The 19,245-nt window shown below is 38.3% G+C and overlaps 2 protein-coding genes across 2 annotated transcripts; both read right to left on the bottom strand.

Moving 5' to 3' along the window:
* Positions 1-147: 147 nt before the first annotated feature.
* LOC306754511 (NACHT, LRR and PYD domains-containing protein 12) lies at positions 148-4,117 on the bottom strand (the record flags this gene model as incomplete). Its single annotated transcript, XM_079238530.1, has 8 exons — positions 148-771; positions 897-1,064; positions 1,157-1,330; positions 1,426-1,599; positions 1,721-1,894; positions 2,003-2,176; positions 2,294-2,449; positions 2,541-4,117. 8 exons carry the CDS (start codon positions 4,115-4,117, stop codon positions 702-704), a joined length of 2,667 nt encoding a protein of 888 aa, XP_079094656.1. The 3' UTR covers positions 148-701.
* Positions 4,118-10,539: 6,422 nt separating this feature from the next.
* On the bottom strand, positions 10,540-12,952 carry LOC306754510 (keratin, type II cytoskeletal 8-like; the record flags this gene model as incomplete). Its single annotated transcript, XM_079238529.1, has 7 exons — positions 10,540-10,764; positions 11,193-11,318; positions 11,634-11,798; positions 11,889-11,984; positions 12,132-12,192; positions 12,308-12,516; positions 12,695-12,952. The coding sequence occupies 7 exons, from the start codon at positions 12,950-12,952 to the stop codon at positions 10,540-10,542; spliced, it is 1,140 nt and encodes a 379-aa protein (XP_079094655.1).
* Positions 12,953-19,245: the final 6,293 nt, after the last annotated feature.

Raw genomic sequence — 19,245 nt, 5'->3', positions numbered from 1 at the left:
CCCAAAGTTTTTTTGGTTGAAAGATTAAAGCATCAAATTAAGTTTGAAAGTACTTAATTTTCAACACTTAATTTTCCATTTACATTATTTTATAATGTAAATGGGAAATGTGCCTGAAGAGGAAGTGGCACAGCAACAGGTTTGGTTACTTATTCTGAGATTTACATTAAGTTTTTAACCACTAAAAGGAAAGAGAAAAACGGTTTATTTTTAGGTAGTCAGAGCCAGTCATTTCATTTTCCATACATGTATTTCCTGATATCTGTACCATTTAAATCTATTGCATTGATTCCTCTGATGCTTGCAGCCATTGAGGGATGGATGTAGATCCTGGGGGTGTTTGGTTCCAAGAAGCTGGTAGCAGATGGGTTGTTGCATGTTTAAGTCATCCATTGATCACTTTTATTTTTTAACCATAGATAATAGTTCCATAGATCAGACTTGCTCTGTCAAATCTTGCAGATGCTCCAAGCATTTGGGCTGTTTGAGATGTTCCTGAGCAGGTTTTGTAGCATGCTCATGGAGTGGGCTGCTATCACAGACTTTGGTTGCTATGTTAAAATCCAAGATTATGCGTTAAAATATTACAATTTAATTAGTTAACATGAAATTTACAGTGATTGATTTGGATATTATAGCTGATCTGTGCATTTTTCAGTAAACTGGCAAGTAGGCTGGTCCTGTGGTAGTCAGACTCGTCCTTAGTATGTTATTTTGTTACACTCCTCCAGCATTTCAAAGACATCTTCACTGAAGTCATTATACCTCAGGCTGAAAGAGATGCAAACAAATATAGTAGGTAGATTCTTGTTAAATTTACTTTCCTACATGTAAAGAAAACCAAACATTTAATTCACTACCTCAATGCATTTTATAATAAAGCAAATGATGCTTACACCAACTCCTCCATGATGTGGCTTTCCTTTACAACTTGGACAATCAGTGGTACAGAGGCATCAGTCAGTGTGTTGTTTCTCATCTCCAGCCTCTTCAAAGTCTTACTGGCCCTTACAGCAGCACACATGTCTTCAACACAGGCATCTGTCAAACTGGTCATTTCAACACTGCAATACAGAGCAGCCAAAGAAAATGAAATCAAATGCACAATTAAGTGTTGATTAAATTATGTAAGGATTTCCCCCTTTTTGCTACTTACTCTAATTCCTCTAACAAGCAGCTTGGATGTGCAACAGCATCCCAAAGATGTTTAGCCCCTTGATCTCCCCCTTTATTAAGACCCACACTCAGGGACTTGAGTTGGCAAGTCCCATTTCTTAGTAGTGAGCCAAGTTCCTTGAAGACTGCCGGAGTTAACTCGCATCTGGTCAAACTGTTGGATGAAGCAGAGTATATTCCAGCTAAAAATTCATCTTACTGTTTGTAATTTGCCACAAAAAGTCAAGACCATTTGTGAAAGTGGCCTACTTGACACTTTGCATGAGACAACCGGGTCGACTCAGGCCTTGGCAGAGCAGCAGTCCGCCTTCCTGGCCCAACTCGTTACATGACAGATCTAGCTCCAACAGAGAGCAGTGATCTGACATTAAGGCTTCCTTCAAATGAGAGCAGCTTGCAGCTGTCAGGCTACAATCAAACAATCTATGATAAAAGATAAAAATACGCAGATGTTAATATAATCTGCTTCTTATCGCTGCAGGTCTTGTAATGCATAAAAACTGATGGCACAAAATGCGGTTTTATTATGCTGAAACAGACTTGCCTAATGCTGTGAAGTTGACACAGAGGGTGTTGCAAGGCTTTGCACAAAACCTCCATTCCGTTGTCGCCGATCTCCTCACTTGCCAGGTTCGCTTTTCTTAGTGGTGACTGACCACAACACAAAGCTGCTGCAAAAGCATCCATGGATGCTGCGGTCAAGTCACACTTTTGCAAGCTTCAAAAGGAACAAATAGATGTCAGTTACAAACGTTTGAGGAAGGAAGTCAGCAGAAAGAAGACAAAACACTGTTTCAATGTAAAATTTTAATAACCAAGTACATACTAAAGATCCTGTAGTCTGCACTGAGGACTGTGCATGGCTTTGCACAGCTTTGTAAAGCCAAGATCACCGATGCCATCAAACCTGATTTGCAGTGTGTGTAGCTGAGAGGTTTCTGAGGTCAGGACAGAAGCCACACCTTCACAGCTGGCCCCTGTCAGTTTGCACATTTCAACACTAAAAACGAAATGTAGCGAACATAACCAAATTGCTTTTTATCTACCAGATATACATATTAACAAAAGGCATAGATAAAAAAACAATAAAATAAAAAAGATTATCAGTTATACTTACGTTAGTTTGTACAGCTTGCTTTCTTTGAGTCCCCCACAAAGAATGTTGAAATCTTCATCACTGATGTGGGAATTGGAGAGACACAACTCCCTGATAACGCCTCTGCTGAAAGCTGCAGCCAGATGCTGGACAGCCCCTGTACTGATCTGTGATAGGCTAGGGAACACAATAGATCAATTTCACACATTATTCTCAGCATGTGAAGGGAAACATGCATTTAACCACGATTTTTCTAAACCTGACTTACCTTATCTGGTGTGACAAACTCAATGCTGGAGCCAGGGCTTCTGCCTTCTCCTCTGAAAAGTTTCTTGTATGCTTTAGATTTAATCTCTCCATTTTACCAAGGCATGAAACAACATAATTCACAGCTACGCAGTCCTGGAGACTCAAATCGCTGTTATCGGTGCCTGGTATTGATGATGAAGTCATGATCTCCTTAACCAAATTCTCATTCTGAGCTTGGTGCAGCAGGTGGAACCATCTGTAGTGCTCATCTCTGTGGCAACATTTAAGTTTCTCCTTCAAGCTGCTTCTAAACCAGCTTTCATAATCTTTCATCTGCTCAGGATTAAATTTTCCCAGCAGGGCCTCCAGTGGTCTGTACTGGAATGGCTCTAAAAGCCCAGATAAGAAGAAATCTAGGAACTTTGCTTTCCCTTCGTGCTTTTCCAGAAACTTCTTCACGCCCTCGAATGTGGACTGGTCCAAAAAGAAAGCAAGTGCCAAAATGAACTCTTGCATGAGTTGGGAATGAAAGGAGAAGGTACACTGACCCACCTCAAATTCACCGTTTACTCGCAGGAAAACATTCACTGAGGTAAGAAACTGTTGTAAACCAAAGGAATCAATGTGTTCCTTGGTGCAGCTTGAATGTTGGTCAAGAAAGCAATGAGAGGCCATCCTGCCAAGGACCAACACTAGGGCTCTGTTGGAAGGGTTACTCAGAGAGAGTGTCTGAAGCAAGTGGACAAGAACACTTCCAAAGAGCTGAGAAACAGTTGTAGGAAGTTTTGCATCCGAATCAATGAGGACCTTGTAAATAGAACAAACTGTCCAACAAAATCTTGGAGAAGTGCAGAAATCATAAAAGCCGAGGGTCTTTTCCAGGTGTTGCAGTGCATTGCTGGCAGCAGCATGGTCAGTAAAAAAGCTTTGAAAGTAGGCTTTTCGTTGGGGTTTCAGAAACCCCAAAACTTCCACTTGAGTACCACTAAAGAACTTCAGATTTTCTGTTGGCCTGGACGCCACCACAAAGGTAGCTCCTCTCAGCAGGGATCCGTGAAGCAAACTGGCCACTAAACAGGGCACTGAGGTTGTCTGACTTGGGTCCGAAATGAAGGCATGAATCGAGGGGTCCAGGCTGTGTTTGTATTCATCCAAGCCATCAAAAATAAACAACACCTCATCAGATTTCTCTACAGCCAGTTGAACAGACCTGGGAGGGATTAGATGATGATTGTGTTGGATTAAAGTCTCCAAAGAGACAACACCTTTAAGAGAATTGATCTCCCTGAACTGAAAATGGAAAACATGCATGAAGTTTTGAAGGTGTTCTCCTTTCGCCCAGTCAAGGACAAGCTTCTGTAGAGCAGTGGTTTTACCTGATCCCTCTGGACCGGTGATTGCAACACTTTTGACCTCACCAGACAAAGAAGTGTGGATGGTATGATCAATGGAAGCCGAGCTGTTGTCTTGAGCTTCAGCAGTAAGTGGAAGTATATATTTATTGCTGTTAATCACACAGGCAGGCACGTCTCCACCTAAAAACGTTGGCGCTCCCTTTGACTTCAGGATATGAGTCAGCACTGCAGCTTTGTCCATGGTTTTACTGGTAATCACTGAAGAAAGAAAGATACATTGATACATAGTTAAAAGCATTTCCTTCCTGTTAGACAGGGCAGGCAACATGTAATGCATGGAATGCAAATAAACCATAGTTTTCAACTCTGAGAACTGTCTGTCTGAGTGTTTAAGAACAATACACATTGTCATTTTCAAAACACTAAAGTTAAAACTAAAATTATTTACCTTGAATTTAGCTTAAGAGGAACAAAACTGTTGTAAAATGTATCTTCAGAGAGCAGATAGATGTCTGTAATTTTGCGGGCTTGTACCTATAGTAGGAAAGCAGAAGACATTCTTGCAAAAACAAATATGGGTAACTTAGAACAGGAAGTTTGTATTTCGACTTAGAACCCTGATCTGTGTCTTGCAGACAAGTCCATGCCTGCCTCAAATGTTTTCAAGATACATACATATGTACACGTATACACACACACGTATGTGTGTGTGTGTGTGTGTATATATATATATATATATATATATATATATATATATATATATATATATATATATACACACACACACACACGATTCTCTCACAATTTTTTTCCTATATAAATATTTATTGCACGTATTACAGGCACATCAACTTTGCAACAGCTGACACTGAACATAAAAACAATAAATGTCTCTCTTGTCTTCTCTTACACACACAACTTTTGAATAATTTTAATAGTAACATTTTTTTAACAATATATTTTCTGTGCATAAGGTGATGAGAGGTAGGCATGTTTTAGAAAATATAAACAGCAGGAGGGTTGGACATTAAGCTAGAAATTTCACACAACAGTCCTTTGGTTAAATTTAATATTAGTTTACATCCCACTCTGTAAACCAGGGTGGGATTAGCGGTGGATTTGCACATGCACTATTCATTTTGACTGTGCACGCGAAATTGTGCAAGTGTCCTCTCTGTTCCTCTGAGGTGTAGCCGGAGCCGATTGTGAGACTGGCCGACTGTGAGTGCTTTAGGACGGGGAGGGCTCCCGTTGCTCGTTCGTGACAGTAACTGCTAAACAATATGTGCTTTCAAATCAGTCGCCAAAACACCAGAAACGTCTCCAATAACTCCAGTAAAAGTTGCTAGATTTGTCGCTAGTCGCTTTTAACAACAACAACAAACAAAAAAAAAAGTCGCCAAAGGGGTTTAGAAAGTCGGCAAGTTTTTTTTTCCTACCAGCGGGCATCTGCGTCACGTGGTATAAGGATCCGCTGTTGTCATTTGTTGAGGGAGAAGGAGGGAGCGCTTGTTTTTATACAGGTGATGTCCCAGTTCAAAATGCGGTACATTCGTGGTCTTTTTTTTTTTTTTTTTAAATCGTCGTCATTTGAAAATGAGATCGTGAGATGAATCGAGATCGCGATTCTTTAACGATCAACCCTAATGTATAAGCCCTAACATATATATATATATATATATATATCACAGATTTAAAGTTTTGTTGTATTTACTTGAGAAATTAAGTTTTAAGTTGCTTCAACATGTGTTGAGCCTGTTTTCTAAGCTCATTCATTTCAAAGGTTGACTAATTAAATCAGATAACTCTCGATAATCAGAATAACCGATGTGGCAAAATGTCAAATTAACCTTTTGAGAGAAGTAACCGTACATTTTTAACTACATATATGTGTACAATTAATTATAATGATACATATAATAAAGCTCAACAGTTGTCCAAAAATGTGAATAAAACTTGTGTACACTTAATGCAAATATATACTGTTCAAAGTTGTTTACTGCTGGACTATAGTTGGGTCGCAGTTATCTTTAAAGGTAATTTCTGTTAAGGAATCGGTTACGAATCGATAGTCATCTATAAATAAAGGAGTGCCACAAATAAAGTTTTTTCTCTTTAATAGATGAAATCACCATTTAAAAACTGCATTTTGTATTTACTCGGGTTATGTTTGTCTAGTATTAAAATTTCTAAGATAATCTGAAACATTTAAGTGCGACAAATTTGCAAAATAGTAAGAAATCAGGAATGGAGCAAATTCTTTTTCACAACTCCATGCATGGTTAATGAAAAGTTACCTGCAGAACACCGAACGGTAGGTGGCAGCATTCTGTGATCTACGTGTGTGCGTCTAGCCTGTCCGAACCTGCGTCACATCCGGTCACGTCAGACAGTTAGCTTCATAGACATCATATGTTTATGGTTAGCTTTCTGGCTACACCGTTGTCCACGTTGTAAACATTGACGTCTATGGTTGTAAAGGCTGCTGTTATCCAGTTTCCTTTGCAGGCAAGGGTAGCCGAAATTAAATTCTTATTACGCACTTTATGGTACAAAATACCTACTGCCTATGGTTTAAAGACATAATATCCAACCCTGGCAATTTTGGTGTCTGTAACCTTACAGTACTAACTTTAAAACATTATGTGCTGTAATTAAAGTAATCTTTAACAGATAGTATTTAGTTTTCGATCGAGGAAATCCTTAGAGGAGTTAAACCTTAACAGAGTTGATGGGTATAACTTTTAGACCCGTATCATGGAAGAAGGTTAGGAATAAATAAAAAACATAAATTGATAAACCAAAGTCGCGGCAGAGCAGAATATCCAAAACAGCAGGGAAAACCAATCTTAAAAACAACAGGAATAAATCTGAAAAAAAAAAAAAACTTTAGTCACGACTCAAGACACCTAAAGCAAGCTCAAGTCAGATTAAATAGAAATGTACTAAATTAACTGGAATACACAAAGAAACACGAGGATTCAAAGTAAAACAGGAAGTTAAAACAAAGCAAATCCTGAAACTGAACAAGAAAACTGTCAAAGTAAATATTAGTGTTTTATGTGTTTTGATGTCAACAGAAGACATGTTGGTCTCTTTCAGGTTTTAAATAATCCCAAATCTAAGGAAGTGAGCATGTGATGCAGCAATGCATTTCTCTTGTCTGGTCAATGGTAGCCTGCATTGCAGAGGTAAACCTTGCCTCTAGATGGAGTCATGTTGTTTCATATTATAAGGAAACCATGCCGAATTCATGTATATCTAGTAGCATTAGTTTTACAAAAACATACAAATATTGTCTTTTTAACTCCTGGAGTAAAACTGAGTCGGATTTAAATGTGTGTGTGTTTTTTTTAACCTAATATGTATTACACAGAAAAGAACTAAAGTACATCCACTCCTTTTACATCCTTGGATTAATTTGCAAGTATCAGATACTATTAGGCAGAGATAGAGTGCACCCTGGGCAAGTCACCAGTTCATCATCGAGCAACATGCAACCAATGGACAGGGTAAATTACAAATGACCTTAACATAATATATGGGAGGAACATACCCAGAGTAGCTGAGGATAACCCACATGTGCACAATGAGATCATGCAAACTCCACACAGAAATGCCCTGGTTAAGATTTGACCAAGGAATCTTCTTACTGTGACTTTAGAAGCTTTGAAGGAGGAATTCAGTATGATCTTGCCAGCTCCTGAATAACTTCTGTTTTTTTTTACACATTTATTACACATTTTCAATTTATTTATTTTTTTTATTTCTTTCTTTTTTTTTTTAAAGGAATTTTAGAGTCCCCTACCCTAGCTTTACCCTTTCTCTACAAAAGCTATATTCAAAACGTGTGTCTTGGTCAGAAATAGTGTGCTATGAATTAAACTTTACAAAAAGCCTTGCAGTGTTTACATAATTCACAAAAAAACAAGATTTTTTTCCCTTAAGGATCGAATGGGATTTGGCTGACATGAGCCAAATACCTGGCCTACTTTGAAAAATTACAACTCAGGCCTACTTTCATCTGGAAACATCACTAAACTTATGTTTAAATAGGTCACAGTCAGACACAGTCACAGGTTATGCCTAATGAAAAATCTGAAAACTGCTCAAAATCCTCTTGACATTCACTCTGAATTAATTCCCAAACAAACATGTCTCACACCCAGAGTTTCACCTGTACATAGACAAATTACATCTATAATTTTAGGAATTTGAGTTGGCTACAAGACGAACCTCAAGTGCAAAAGAGCTGGGTCTGATAGAGTTTGAGTTACGCTGTTCCAAGCATCAGAAAGTTTACTTCTTCCTCTTATTAACCCTATTCAACAGGAAAATTCTGTTCACATTATGGAAAAATGAATTACACCCATACATTCCTTCAGCTCTTTTGGCGCCAAAGAATTCAAGTATTTTTTTGATACAACTATTTTATATTGAAACAGCACTTGATTGTTTGAGGGGTTCTTTGAGCCCTACGTCTGTCTGTTTCAGCCAACAGTCACAGAATATCCATGTCGTCGTAGCAACGGTAACCATCAGGCCCTAGCGTTGTAGCAATGCCAACATGTAAACCAGGGCTGTTGTGTGTGTAACACTGGAATCATTCACACATCACAGTTATATATAGAGATTGAGAGGAACATGATGCATTTATTGATCCAGTTACAGTTTTTATTAGTTCATAATGGATGGTCATACAAACGCACACCAGCACTATACTTGTCAGTGTCATTACATGTAAGATGGTTTGTTTCCAGCTGGGGCTACCACGCTGCTTTGCAGGCAGTAGTTGCATTGACACCCTTCAACATTTCTTAAAACAAAATTCAAGTTTTAAAATTTTGTTTATTTTTGAAGCATTTTGATGAAAGGTTTTGCAGTTAGTTAAACTAATATATTCAGATATTCATTTAAATGTATTATTAAAAGGTGTTTTTTTTTTTAACTAAAAGTATTATTAAAAGAAAAAACACACAAACTTTTATACTGTTGAGTACAAATGTATTCCCAACACATGTTGTAATAAGTAAAAGGAAAACGAACAGCTTCGCATGCTTCATCTTTTCACTGTTAGCTGATATACTGGCAGCCTCCAAAGAGATCATTGTAAAGGTACAGTTTAAAGGCTGGCTGGCATACTGCACCATGATTCGTGTTTTAGCTGTAAGACCTGTCACGGGTCTCTACTGTCTTGATAAGAACAGGGCCTGACCTTCTGTGCTGATGGCTGTTAACCACGGCAGCTGTTAGAAAGAATATGCTGCAATAAATTAAATACACACAGACAGGATATCACTATAATCTATTAATGATTAATTTTCTAGTGAAATACTCACTGTTGGTACGAACTGGTTGGATGTTAACAGCATGGTTCTGGCCAAGTCTGTCGATAAAAAAAACATGATACACATAATAAGTATCAATGTGATGGTAAAGTTCTGTAACATAGATGGTTGTTGAAGAGGAACTAAAACTTTTGGAGTATTACAGTAGAGCGTGAGAAGACAAAATATATAAAACAATTTGTGGCTCAAGAAAAAGTCTTGTGAAAAAATCCGTTTAAGGTCAATCATGTAGGATATAGTAACATCTTATTATACAAAATGCTATTGACTAAATTTGCTCAAGTTATCGTTAAAGAACACAAAGAAAGAGATAATTCGACTACTTCGGCTTTATAATTCATGAAAGTTGCAGCGTTTCTGCAAAGCCCAGAGAACTATGAGACAGGTTAGAGATTCCAAATGTTGAGAACATCTGCTATTGGTGTATTTGCACACAATAAGTTCATCAAAATATGAAGATAAAGAAGTTGGAAAAAACGGTGTATCAAGAAACAAGACATTTTGGAAATGCTAATTCCTCAAAATAAAAATAACAAAAAACCAAAAAAAAAACAAAAACAAAAAAAAACAACAACTATTACAATAATTTCTCCCTCAACGTTTTAGATGTGAATAACTGTGTAATTGGGTGCTTGTTAAAAGGCATGCAGTTACATCATCTCTAACACAAGGTGGCAGTACTGAGCATATTGTGATCAAATGCAACATGTCTACAGTGAAGTGATGAAGGCTTGCAAGCTTTTTATATACAGTCTGCTTGCTTGTAAGGCACATAAATGTTCTGAAATAATTCTGTTGTCTGACGCTTAATGTGTGTGTGTGTTTTATCTATTCGATGTAAATTGTTTTATTATGTGAAGTACTTTGTATTGTTTTTTTTAAGCACGAAAAGTGCTATAGAAATAAAGTTTGATTTGATTTGATTAAAGTCGACTGTTTAGTGTTGCATTTGCTGTTTTATGAATGATAAAGATTCTACCTTGTTGCTGGGAGTTGAGGTGCGTTCATCATCTAATCATCTAATTGTTTTTTGTCTCTTTTTTCTATTTTTTAAAACTATGTGATAAAAGCTGCCACATGACATAGTTAAATGAAAGCTTCTGAGGTATAACAAACAAACTCTTATCTCATTAATGTCATTCTGCAGGAACACAATTAATTCATTCTGTGCCCACAAGGCATTTATTTTATGTGCAGAAGATGTTTAAATCTGAGACAAAGAAAAAAGAAGAAATTATGCTTATTATATAATTACCATGTGCCAAAGTAATCTTTCTGAAAACTTCTTATCTAGCTGGAGATCTACTAATAAAACTCACTTCTCCTCCTCGCCCTCCAACAGTTTCCTGTATGTTGAGATCTCTATGTCGAGGGCCAGCTTCAGATTCATGAGCTCCTGGAACTCCTTGAGCTGCCAAGCCATGTCCTGCTTGGCCTTCTGCACAGCCTGCTCCAGCTCCTTGATGCGGTTCTTGGCATCCAGCACAGCTTCTTCCCCATGATGTTCCACTTCAGTAATGTTACCTTCAATGTCCGCTTTCTGCACAAAGGTAATAATTTAATAAAATCTGAGGTTGTCAGACACTCTTTTTCAGCAACAGCAACCATACAATCAGACTGCTTTATGATCATTAGAAATTACTGCCGTAGATGCAAACCTGATATACAATTAAAAAACATGTAAAACTGTTCACAAAATTAGCTTCTTTTTTTTTTAAAAATGACATTCTCCAGCTGGTGATCTGCAACAAGCTTTACAGTTTTTTTTCTGCCTGAGGATGAAAACTACACTGCTGTTTTGGATCTTTGTATTTTGGCACCTTTTTGGTGCCCTACTCAGCAAATAAACCAGGTGGTTTATAACTTCTACCGTTGTGTTTGGAGTCTAACCTTTTGGACTTTTTATTTATTAGCAATTAAATCAGATTTAAGTCAGGCTGCCTTTGACTTTAAACAAATTCTACTCACCTGTGACGCCAAAGCTTCAATCTCATGTTGTAGGCGGTTGATCTTTCGTTTGAGTTCAGCTATTTCCCCCTTGGTGGTATACAGCGCACTGTCATACTGGTTTGCCTCAGCAGTCATCTGGTTAAACTGGTGTAGATGGAGAGCAAACCAGGGAACAAAGAGAAGAAACCAGTAATTGTCAGTTTGGTAAAGCTGGTTCTGGTTGCAAAGGTCAGGACCATCATTTACATTTTTTAGCTTTAGCTCATTGTTGATTTCTTACATTCCCAGTTTGGAATCGAATAACGTTTTACTTTTTGGTTTACTAGACCTGAAAGCTTGGACAGAGCTGAACGAGCCCAACATAATGCTCCTTGTTGTCCATCTCTCCATATTATATAGAAGATACAGCTGTTCTACTTGCTTCGTTTTGTTTTAAGCAAGAGATCATCTGTTTCTTACCTTTGCTTTGTACCAGTTTTCAGCCTCTTTACGGGAGCGGGAAGCAATTTCTTCATACTGAGCCCGAACATCGGACACAATCTGATCCATGTTCAGCCCACGGGAGTTGTCCATCTGTACCACCACAGAGGTTTCCTTCAGGCTCTCCTGTAACTCACGCAGCTCCTTTTATAAAACAACACATACAGAATAGTAAGAGGAAAAAGCACAGAATACAACAGATTCTGAGAAGATTCACAATGAGGTCTTATGTACCGCATCATACAGAGCCTTAAAGAAGTTAATTTCATCACTGACTGCAACCACCCTGTCATTTAGGTCCACCTTGGACAGATATTCTATGTCCGCATCCTAGAAGAACAAAGAAAAGTCAGCGTCATGGCAAGTGTGTCAGTATACAACTAAATAATATCACTTAAGGTGGAGAAATTCAAAGCTGCAAATGAGAAAATTTATCCTTTTTTCTTTGTTATTTTTAATTGGTGTAATGTTGTTTACCTTTTTGAGCACAACAAACTCGTTCTCTGCATCATTCCTTCTGTTGACCTCGTCTTCATACCTGAAACACCGGCAAATATCACATTACCAGTGCAGAGCAGTCTTATCAGTGCATGCACAGTACTTCATTTCCTTATGCAGAAACCTCAACACCATGTAAGTTACAAATGTCTCACTTCGTCTTGTAGTCATTCACTTGTTTGTGTATGGCACTGCACTCCATGTTAAGCTTGTTTTTGTCATGACTGAGAAGCTCCAGCTGCCTTTGCAGGTTGGCGATGTAGGCTTTCAGCATGGGCTCAATGTTCGAGGGAGCGACAGTCTGTCCCTGCAGCAGCTTCCACTTGGTTTCCAGCATTTTGTTCTGCTGCTCCAAGTTTTGCACCTGGAATTCAAAGACCAAGAAGATCAAACATCATATTAAGATCACAAAGAGCTTAATCATCTGCTAAAAGATCAACTAAATACCAGTAGCTATCATCTATACCAGTAGTATCATCTATATGACACCAATTTAAAACTGTTACCTGTTAAACTTGAATTTCACTTAACTTTCTTCATACCTTGTCAATGAAGGAGGCAAAACGGTTGTTGAGACTCTTGATCTGTTCTTTCTCCTTGTAACGGACATCATGAACTGTGGGGTCAATGTCTGTCTTCAGTGGAGTGAGCAGGCTTTTGTTGAAGGTAACAGCTGTAATAGGAGCACCATTAGGAGTGCTGATTTTGGGAATGGAGTACGATCCTAAGGACTTGGTGCTGAAGCCTCCTGAGGACATATAAAGTCCAGGTCGTTGGCTGGCCTTGCTCCTAATACTCATGGTGTTCCTGTCTGATCTCACTGCTGAGGAGGATGGAGAGTTCAGGTGGTGGTTGAGCTTGGATGTGCATGTCTTATCTGTTTTGGCCACTTTATAAGGCAAGCCTGGGTGTGGCATGATAGTGATGTTATATGAATGTGGGTTAACCAGTCTGACACATACCACCCGTTTTCCCACCTACCCTCTCTGTGAAGTTGCATGCATCGAGTCGTCACACTGGAATCTAATCTTGCTCTAAGGCTTCAGGCGTGCCGCTTTTAACACGAGCAAATCTTTTCTGGAGCTGATCATTGGGTCTATATAAAAATTCAAAAGATTTTTCAGCACCATGATTTTAGAAGTCATTGAGACATTAAATCTTTATTGACTTAGTCTGACTTAAGTAAGATGAACACAGCAAATTCATCATTTGATGTGATAGAATAATGTTTTGAAAAGTCACTAAAGAAATTCTTATCAGTTTTCACCCAAACCCTTCTATTAGGACATCTTCAGTAGCATAGTTTGATAGAAACTCATGATAGATATGTGGGCACCATCATAAACCGGAAAAAAGTAGACTGTTCAAAAGTAGAGAGAAGGTTCATAATTCATCATTTTATTTTGTATATTAATGCTTAAAAATGTTTTGCTGATATTTTGTTTCAAGTGATTCTTAATGTTTACAGTTGTTTGCTGATCCGTATCAGCATAGGAGGATCCTCATAACAGAGTTGAACCTATATGATATGAAAAAAGAACCTTTGATTGATTATTGGTCATAAACTGAATAATCTTCTCATCCATCCATCAGTAAAGGATATGTAAACCCACGTAATCCCACTATATCCTAGATCTGTCACAGGGTCTCCTCCCAGTTGAACATGCCCAAAAAGAATTCCAAAGGGAGGCCAAGAGGCATTCAGATGCCTGAATCACTTTAGCGTTATCTCTACAGCTGAGCTCTGCCACTCCCCTAAATAAACTCTTTCTAGCTACTTGTATGTGTCATCTCATTTCTTTCTGTCACAACCCAAGTTCGGTGACGGTAGATGAGGATTGTAACTTCTTAGATGGACCGGTAAAGTGAAAGCTTTACCTTTTGGATCAACTTCTTCCACACCACAACAGACCAGTCCAACACCCTCATTACTGCTGTGTCTTTATACCCCTGTAGGGTCACCAAAGGAAAAGATGTCTCTAAATGAGGGATCAAACAAAGCATGCCTCAAAAGACCGCAGACATGATGAATAGTGTTGGAATCAGGTTCCCTTGCCCTGGCCGTGAGTCACAGGGACCCCCTTCAGAGTCCGCTCTGAAGGTGGGCCACTGAAGTGAGCGCCTGGTGGCTGGACCTATAGGCATGGCCCCCAGTCATGTGCAGCCTGAATGGGTAACAAGTGCCTGAAGTGGCTCCTGTCATCATAGAGCCATCACAGAGAAGCAATTTCTCACTTTTACTCCTATCACTTTATATTATGACAAAATATATCATGAGAAAAATAAACAACTAGCCTCACAGAAGTGCACTGATCCAGCAGGTATGAAGGCCAAAGGGCACAGAAACCAGCATTCCAGAAAAAATACCTCAATAAGACAGAAAGCATAACAAAAACAAAGCACAAGAAAAGATCTGGCTGCACACCAGAGAATAACATTTAAAAACTTGAAAAGCACTCGGAGAGTGCAAACTTCTGCCAAGGCCTTTAAAAAGTTCCTGGATCCACACTGGAATCCGGATCACCACCAAAATTAAACCAGATCTTCCTTTTCACATTTCCAACAACTCATGAAGATTTAATGAAAATCTGTCCATAACCATTTGAGTTATCTTGAACACAAACAAACAAACAGATAAACGCCAGTAAAAACCAAGCAGCAACCTCCGGCGGTTAAAAGTGAAGCCTATGCGGAAGTGCATAAAACTGCAGTTCTTCCTTCATCCAATAGGGGCTGGCTGCAAAACAGAGCAAATCCCCATAAACTCCCATGTTAAAAAGGCCAACTTCACAGCAGAAATAAACATGTTTACAGCCTGGTTCAAAAATCCATTTTCGGTTTATAGGTCAGGTTTACCTTCATGACAACGGTGGGGGGAGTGAATTTTTTTCTAACTGGACCATTTTAAAATAATTTAATCTCAAAGTTCGGCAAATTTAGGGGCGTGTCCTTTTGATCGACAGGTACCAATCTCTGGCTTCAAGTCAGAAGAACGTAGAACAACCGCGTTTTTTAGCCGGTTAGCAACGTGACTTAGCTTTAGCCCGCTTACCTCCGTTAGCTGGTTAGCTCCCGTTATCTCGGGGTTAGCTCGGTTAGCTTTTAGCTACAGAAAGCTCTGAGTTAGCTCAATGTCAGTCATCCGCCATGACGCTCGCAGCTGCCTTCTCAGCTCCACCTCTTTGCCCATATTTGTATTTTCCGGGCGAGACGACACGCATGACGCTGCCAACATGGCGACGGTAGGAACCGAGCTTCAATTCAGCTCTTCAGAAACCTATGGGTGACGTCACAGAGACTCCATCCATCTCTTTATATACAGTCTATGGTAAAAACAAATCCTCCTTGGCAGAGGTAAATATTTAAATATGACTTTAGATGAGTGCAACTTTTTTGCCATAGGATTTCATGAGGATTAAAGACTGATGAGGTTGAGAGGCTGCATCCAGGCAAAAATAGGAGATAAAGACACAACTTCTCTGCATTATTACGTCCACACATATTAAATGAGGTAAAAATGTAAGCTACATCTGAGCCATTTTTAGTATGACAAGGTAATTTCTACCTCTAAATATTGCATTTTGAGTTTAAATTAAACTATGAGCCTTAACCTCTACATCACACACGCAGACTAACAAAGTGAACTGGAGATGTTTCATCATCGTGATAGAATTTACAAGTTTTATGTTCTGTCTTTAATTTGTTTGCTGTAGCCTACAGTAAAGACTAACTGTGGTGTTAGCTACACTTCACTAAATCCAGCTCTAAAAAACAAAACTGGTTGGTCCACTTAATGTGAAAATATCTTTTGAAACTCTTTCTCTCTGCCTTGTGAGGCTGCCAAGCCAGCTCCAAGAGAAGTAAAGGTCTCATACAGTCGACACAAATTTATTCTGGAGGCTTAATATGCCTGCGTGCCACTGAAGCAGTGCCATCTGCAACATAAGAATATTTTACGTAAGGTCGTTCAAAGTGGAACAAGAGCTATGAGTCTGTCTGATGTTCATTTAGATTAAGGCTCAGTGCCTTCTTTATGTATGTTTTATTGAATATTAAATGTCTGTTTTATCTCTTCTTTTTTCCAGATATGAAGATAGCTGCATTCAACTCACAAAAGTCTGGGCTGACAGAAGCCTCAGATCCTGAGGTCCTGTCAACCCTGGTCATGGTAAAATGCTTTTCATCAACAAAAGATGTGCACAGTAAAACAGGACGTGGCTGGCTTTAGCAACTCTGAGTGAAACTGTGTTTACAAAGCAGCAATGTGCAGTTTAAAATATAGATTTAAAGAAAGAAAATATATTGTGCGTCTTGAATTATGTGACGTCCATGCCATGTCACATGTCATATGATTCAATGAGAGAGCTGGGTTAAGTGCATGAAGTTTTTCTAGTGATCAGAAATAAATGGAAAGCTGATGCGAGAAGCATTACCATGGATTCATATTTACAGCTGACAGACATCTATTATATGCTGTCAGGTATAACAAGAATACTATAGCAGATTTCTTTATCTGCCAATTAGAATGGAAACAGGTAGTAAATGTCCACTTTTGGTGTATTCTCATTGGAGCAATATAGAGGGCAAGTATGATTATAATGGCTGCTTTTGATTTCCTATAGAATCTAATGATCCTTGGAGACCCTAAAACAGATCGTGTGTATGATACTTCTAAGAAACTGGAAGGGACCATATTCCCAGTGACAAAACTTTCCACCCGCTGACTGATGATGATGTGGACACCACTGCACTAACAAACAATTATCACACCTGTGTAAGGCAAAGACTGTCATGATTGGGGTTTTTCGGTGCTTTGTTTTTGGGCTTCCTGTTTTATTTTGTAGTTTTTCCTGTTTAGTTCCCTCGGTTCTTGTTTAGCTTCATTGATTTCCTGTTATTGAGTTCACCTGGGTTCATTTAGTTAATTTGTTTCACCTGTGTCTCGTTTTGTTCTGTGTATTTATACTCCTCAGTTTCATTCCTTGTTTGCTGGATCATTTTGTTGTAGTTAGTCCCTTGAGTGTCCTTTGTTATAATAAAGCCACTAGAATCGACATCCCTGTTCCCCTCATCTCTGCGTTTGGGTCCACTCCTTCATCATCTTCACTGCCCGTTCCTGAGAGACTTGTTTGTCTCTCTCAAGGCGATGGTTCCTGAATATTATAACATTAAATCATGATGATGATTTTCTCCTGCAGCATTGTTGTGTATGGGGCAGACATTCTGGTTACCATTTTGCCAAGCCATTCAGTTTCCACAGAGAGTATCCTCTGGCACAATGAATGATGAGCTATTCCTATTTACCAACGTGATGAAGTATCTGTCTTCATTAAAAGAAAACAAAATAAACCTCATTTGGGGTATGCACTGCCTCACAGGATTCGAATGTGAGTGATCACTATCCTGTTGAGGTAGAATAGCTCAGTGCTCCTCCTTTCTGGATGACAGAGACTTTCCAACAATGTGGAAAAGCTGCAATGCAATTGACATCAGTCAACATGGATGTTAGAGGTATGAGCAGAGCTGTTATTTACTCAGTCTAGATACTAGGTTAAATTGTATGTATTGCTGGACGAACTGACTTTTTACGCAATGTTTTCTTCTGTTGAGATGAACAGTATATTGTTTCCTCTGAGGAGGGGAGCAGTGTAAGTATGGAAGGAATTTAGGAGTGTCGTCTACGTCTGAATATAATTGTTTATGTGAGAATTTGTTTGAAAAGTTTGTGATGTTTTTAACTAAAAGCAGTGTTAAAGTAACTGTAACTGTTCTGTACACTAGCCTCTAATCATTACCAGGATTTGGTTAATACTTACAAAACAAAAAATGACGTGTTTAATTACTTTTGCATGTGGTTTTGTGCTTTTTAAAAAAAAAAAAAAAAAAAAAAATTTTCAATGAGTTTGCAGATGATATATCAAATCAACAGAGGAAAACCCTGCATCAAAAAAATATGAGATAAGAATCCTGTCATTTTAAACCAAAAGAAAAGGTTTTGAAACCTTGAAAGTCAGTGTTTGAAAACTTAACACCTTAAATGAAGTTTCTGCAAGTCTGAAAATTAGTTCTAAAACCTTAAAGTATTTTGAAAGTCTGAAAAAAAGTTTGAATCTCTGAACACATCATTTTGGACTTGATTTTTTATTTTTCATAAATTCAACATATTTAGTTTCAGCCTCATTTCAGATTCAAACCTCTTGCTGCACCCTGCTATTTTTAAGTAAACATTTTCAGGCTTCCAGTGTTTGCATAAAAGTTTTGAAACCTTGGAGCTTGAATTTTGAAATGTTAAAATCTTCTGTATATATTCATGTACTGTATGTGAGCTCTGGGTGCAACATTGGTTCAGAGTTTAAAACTCTGCAAAAACAGATTGGCTTCTGAAAACATTGGCTTGCCACAGTTAAATAAAAAGTAACTGCAGAATTCACAATGTTGCTGGTCCTGAATCTTTTCTTTAATCACCTTGATTGCAACATATTTTGCAGAGCACATGGCAATCTATGTGCATGATAAGAACTCCATACATAATTTTGTCAATGATTTACGTTAATCTAATTGGTAAAATAAAAATAAATCTGATACTACCAGCATATGATTGTGTAAAGTTTGTTTTGTGAGATGTTTTAATGTTTTAAGTTTTATTGTAGGAACATGAAAAACAAAGCAGGTTGCTCAAGCAGGTGTCGCTGCGACCTAAAAATGTTGGAGCAAAACACATCATATGGAAATCTTTTCAAACAGAAACATTTTACTTGTTTTTGTCAAGGAATAATTGTTCTACTTTGATTATCTTTTGTACACTATGGGATTCCAGCAACACGTCACCTGCCTGCGTGTGTCAGGGTGTGTGTTAGTATTTACCTGTGGTTACGCCTATGGCCTTGATGTCCCCTGAAAACTAAAATCAAAACGATCAAAATTGTATGTGTAGCGTGATACACAGGGATGTCCTCCACTACACATTTAATTTTTTTTTAAAAACTCTTTTATTTTTATCTGCAAAGAGCAACAAAAAACATGTTTCAATGCCAGTTTGCCACACACAACTGCTTCGCGCTTCTGTGTTCTCATTGACTTCACACCGCGATGG

This window comes from Telmatherina bonti (assembly GCF_933228915.1).
Source record: "Telmatherina bonti genome assembly, chromosome: 4".
NCBI lineage: Eukaryota > Metazoa > Chordata > Actinopteri > Atheriniformes > Telmatherinidae > Telmatherina > Telmatherina bonti.
This window is presented reverse-complemented; position numbering and strand designations above follow the sequence as displayed.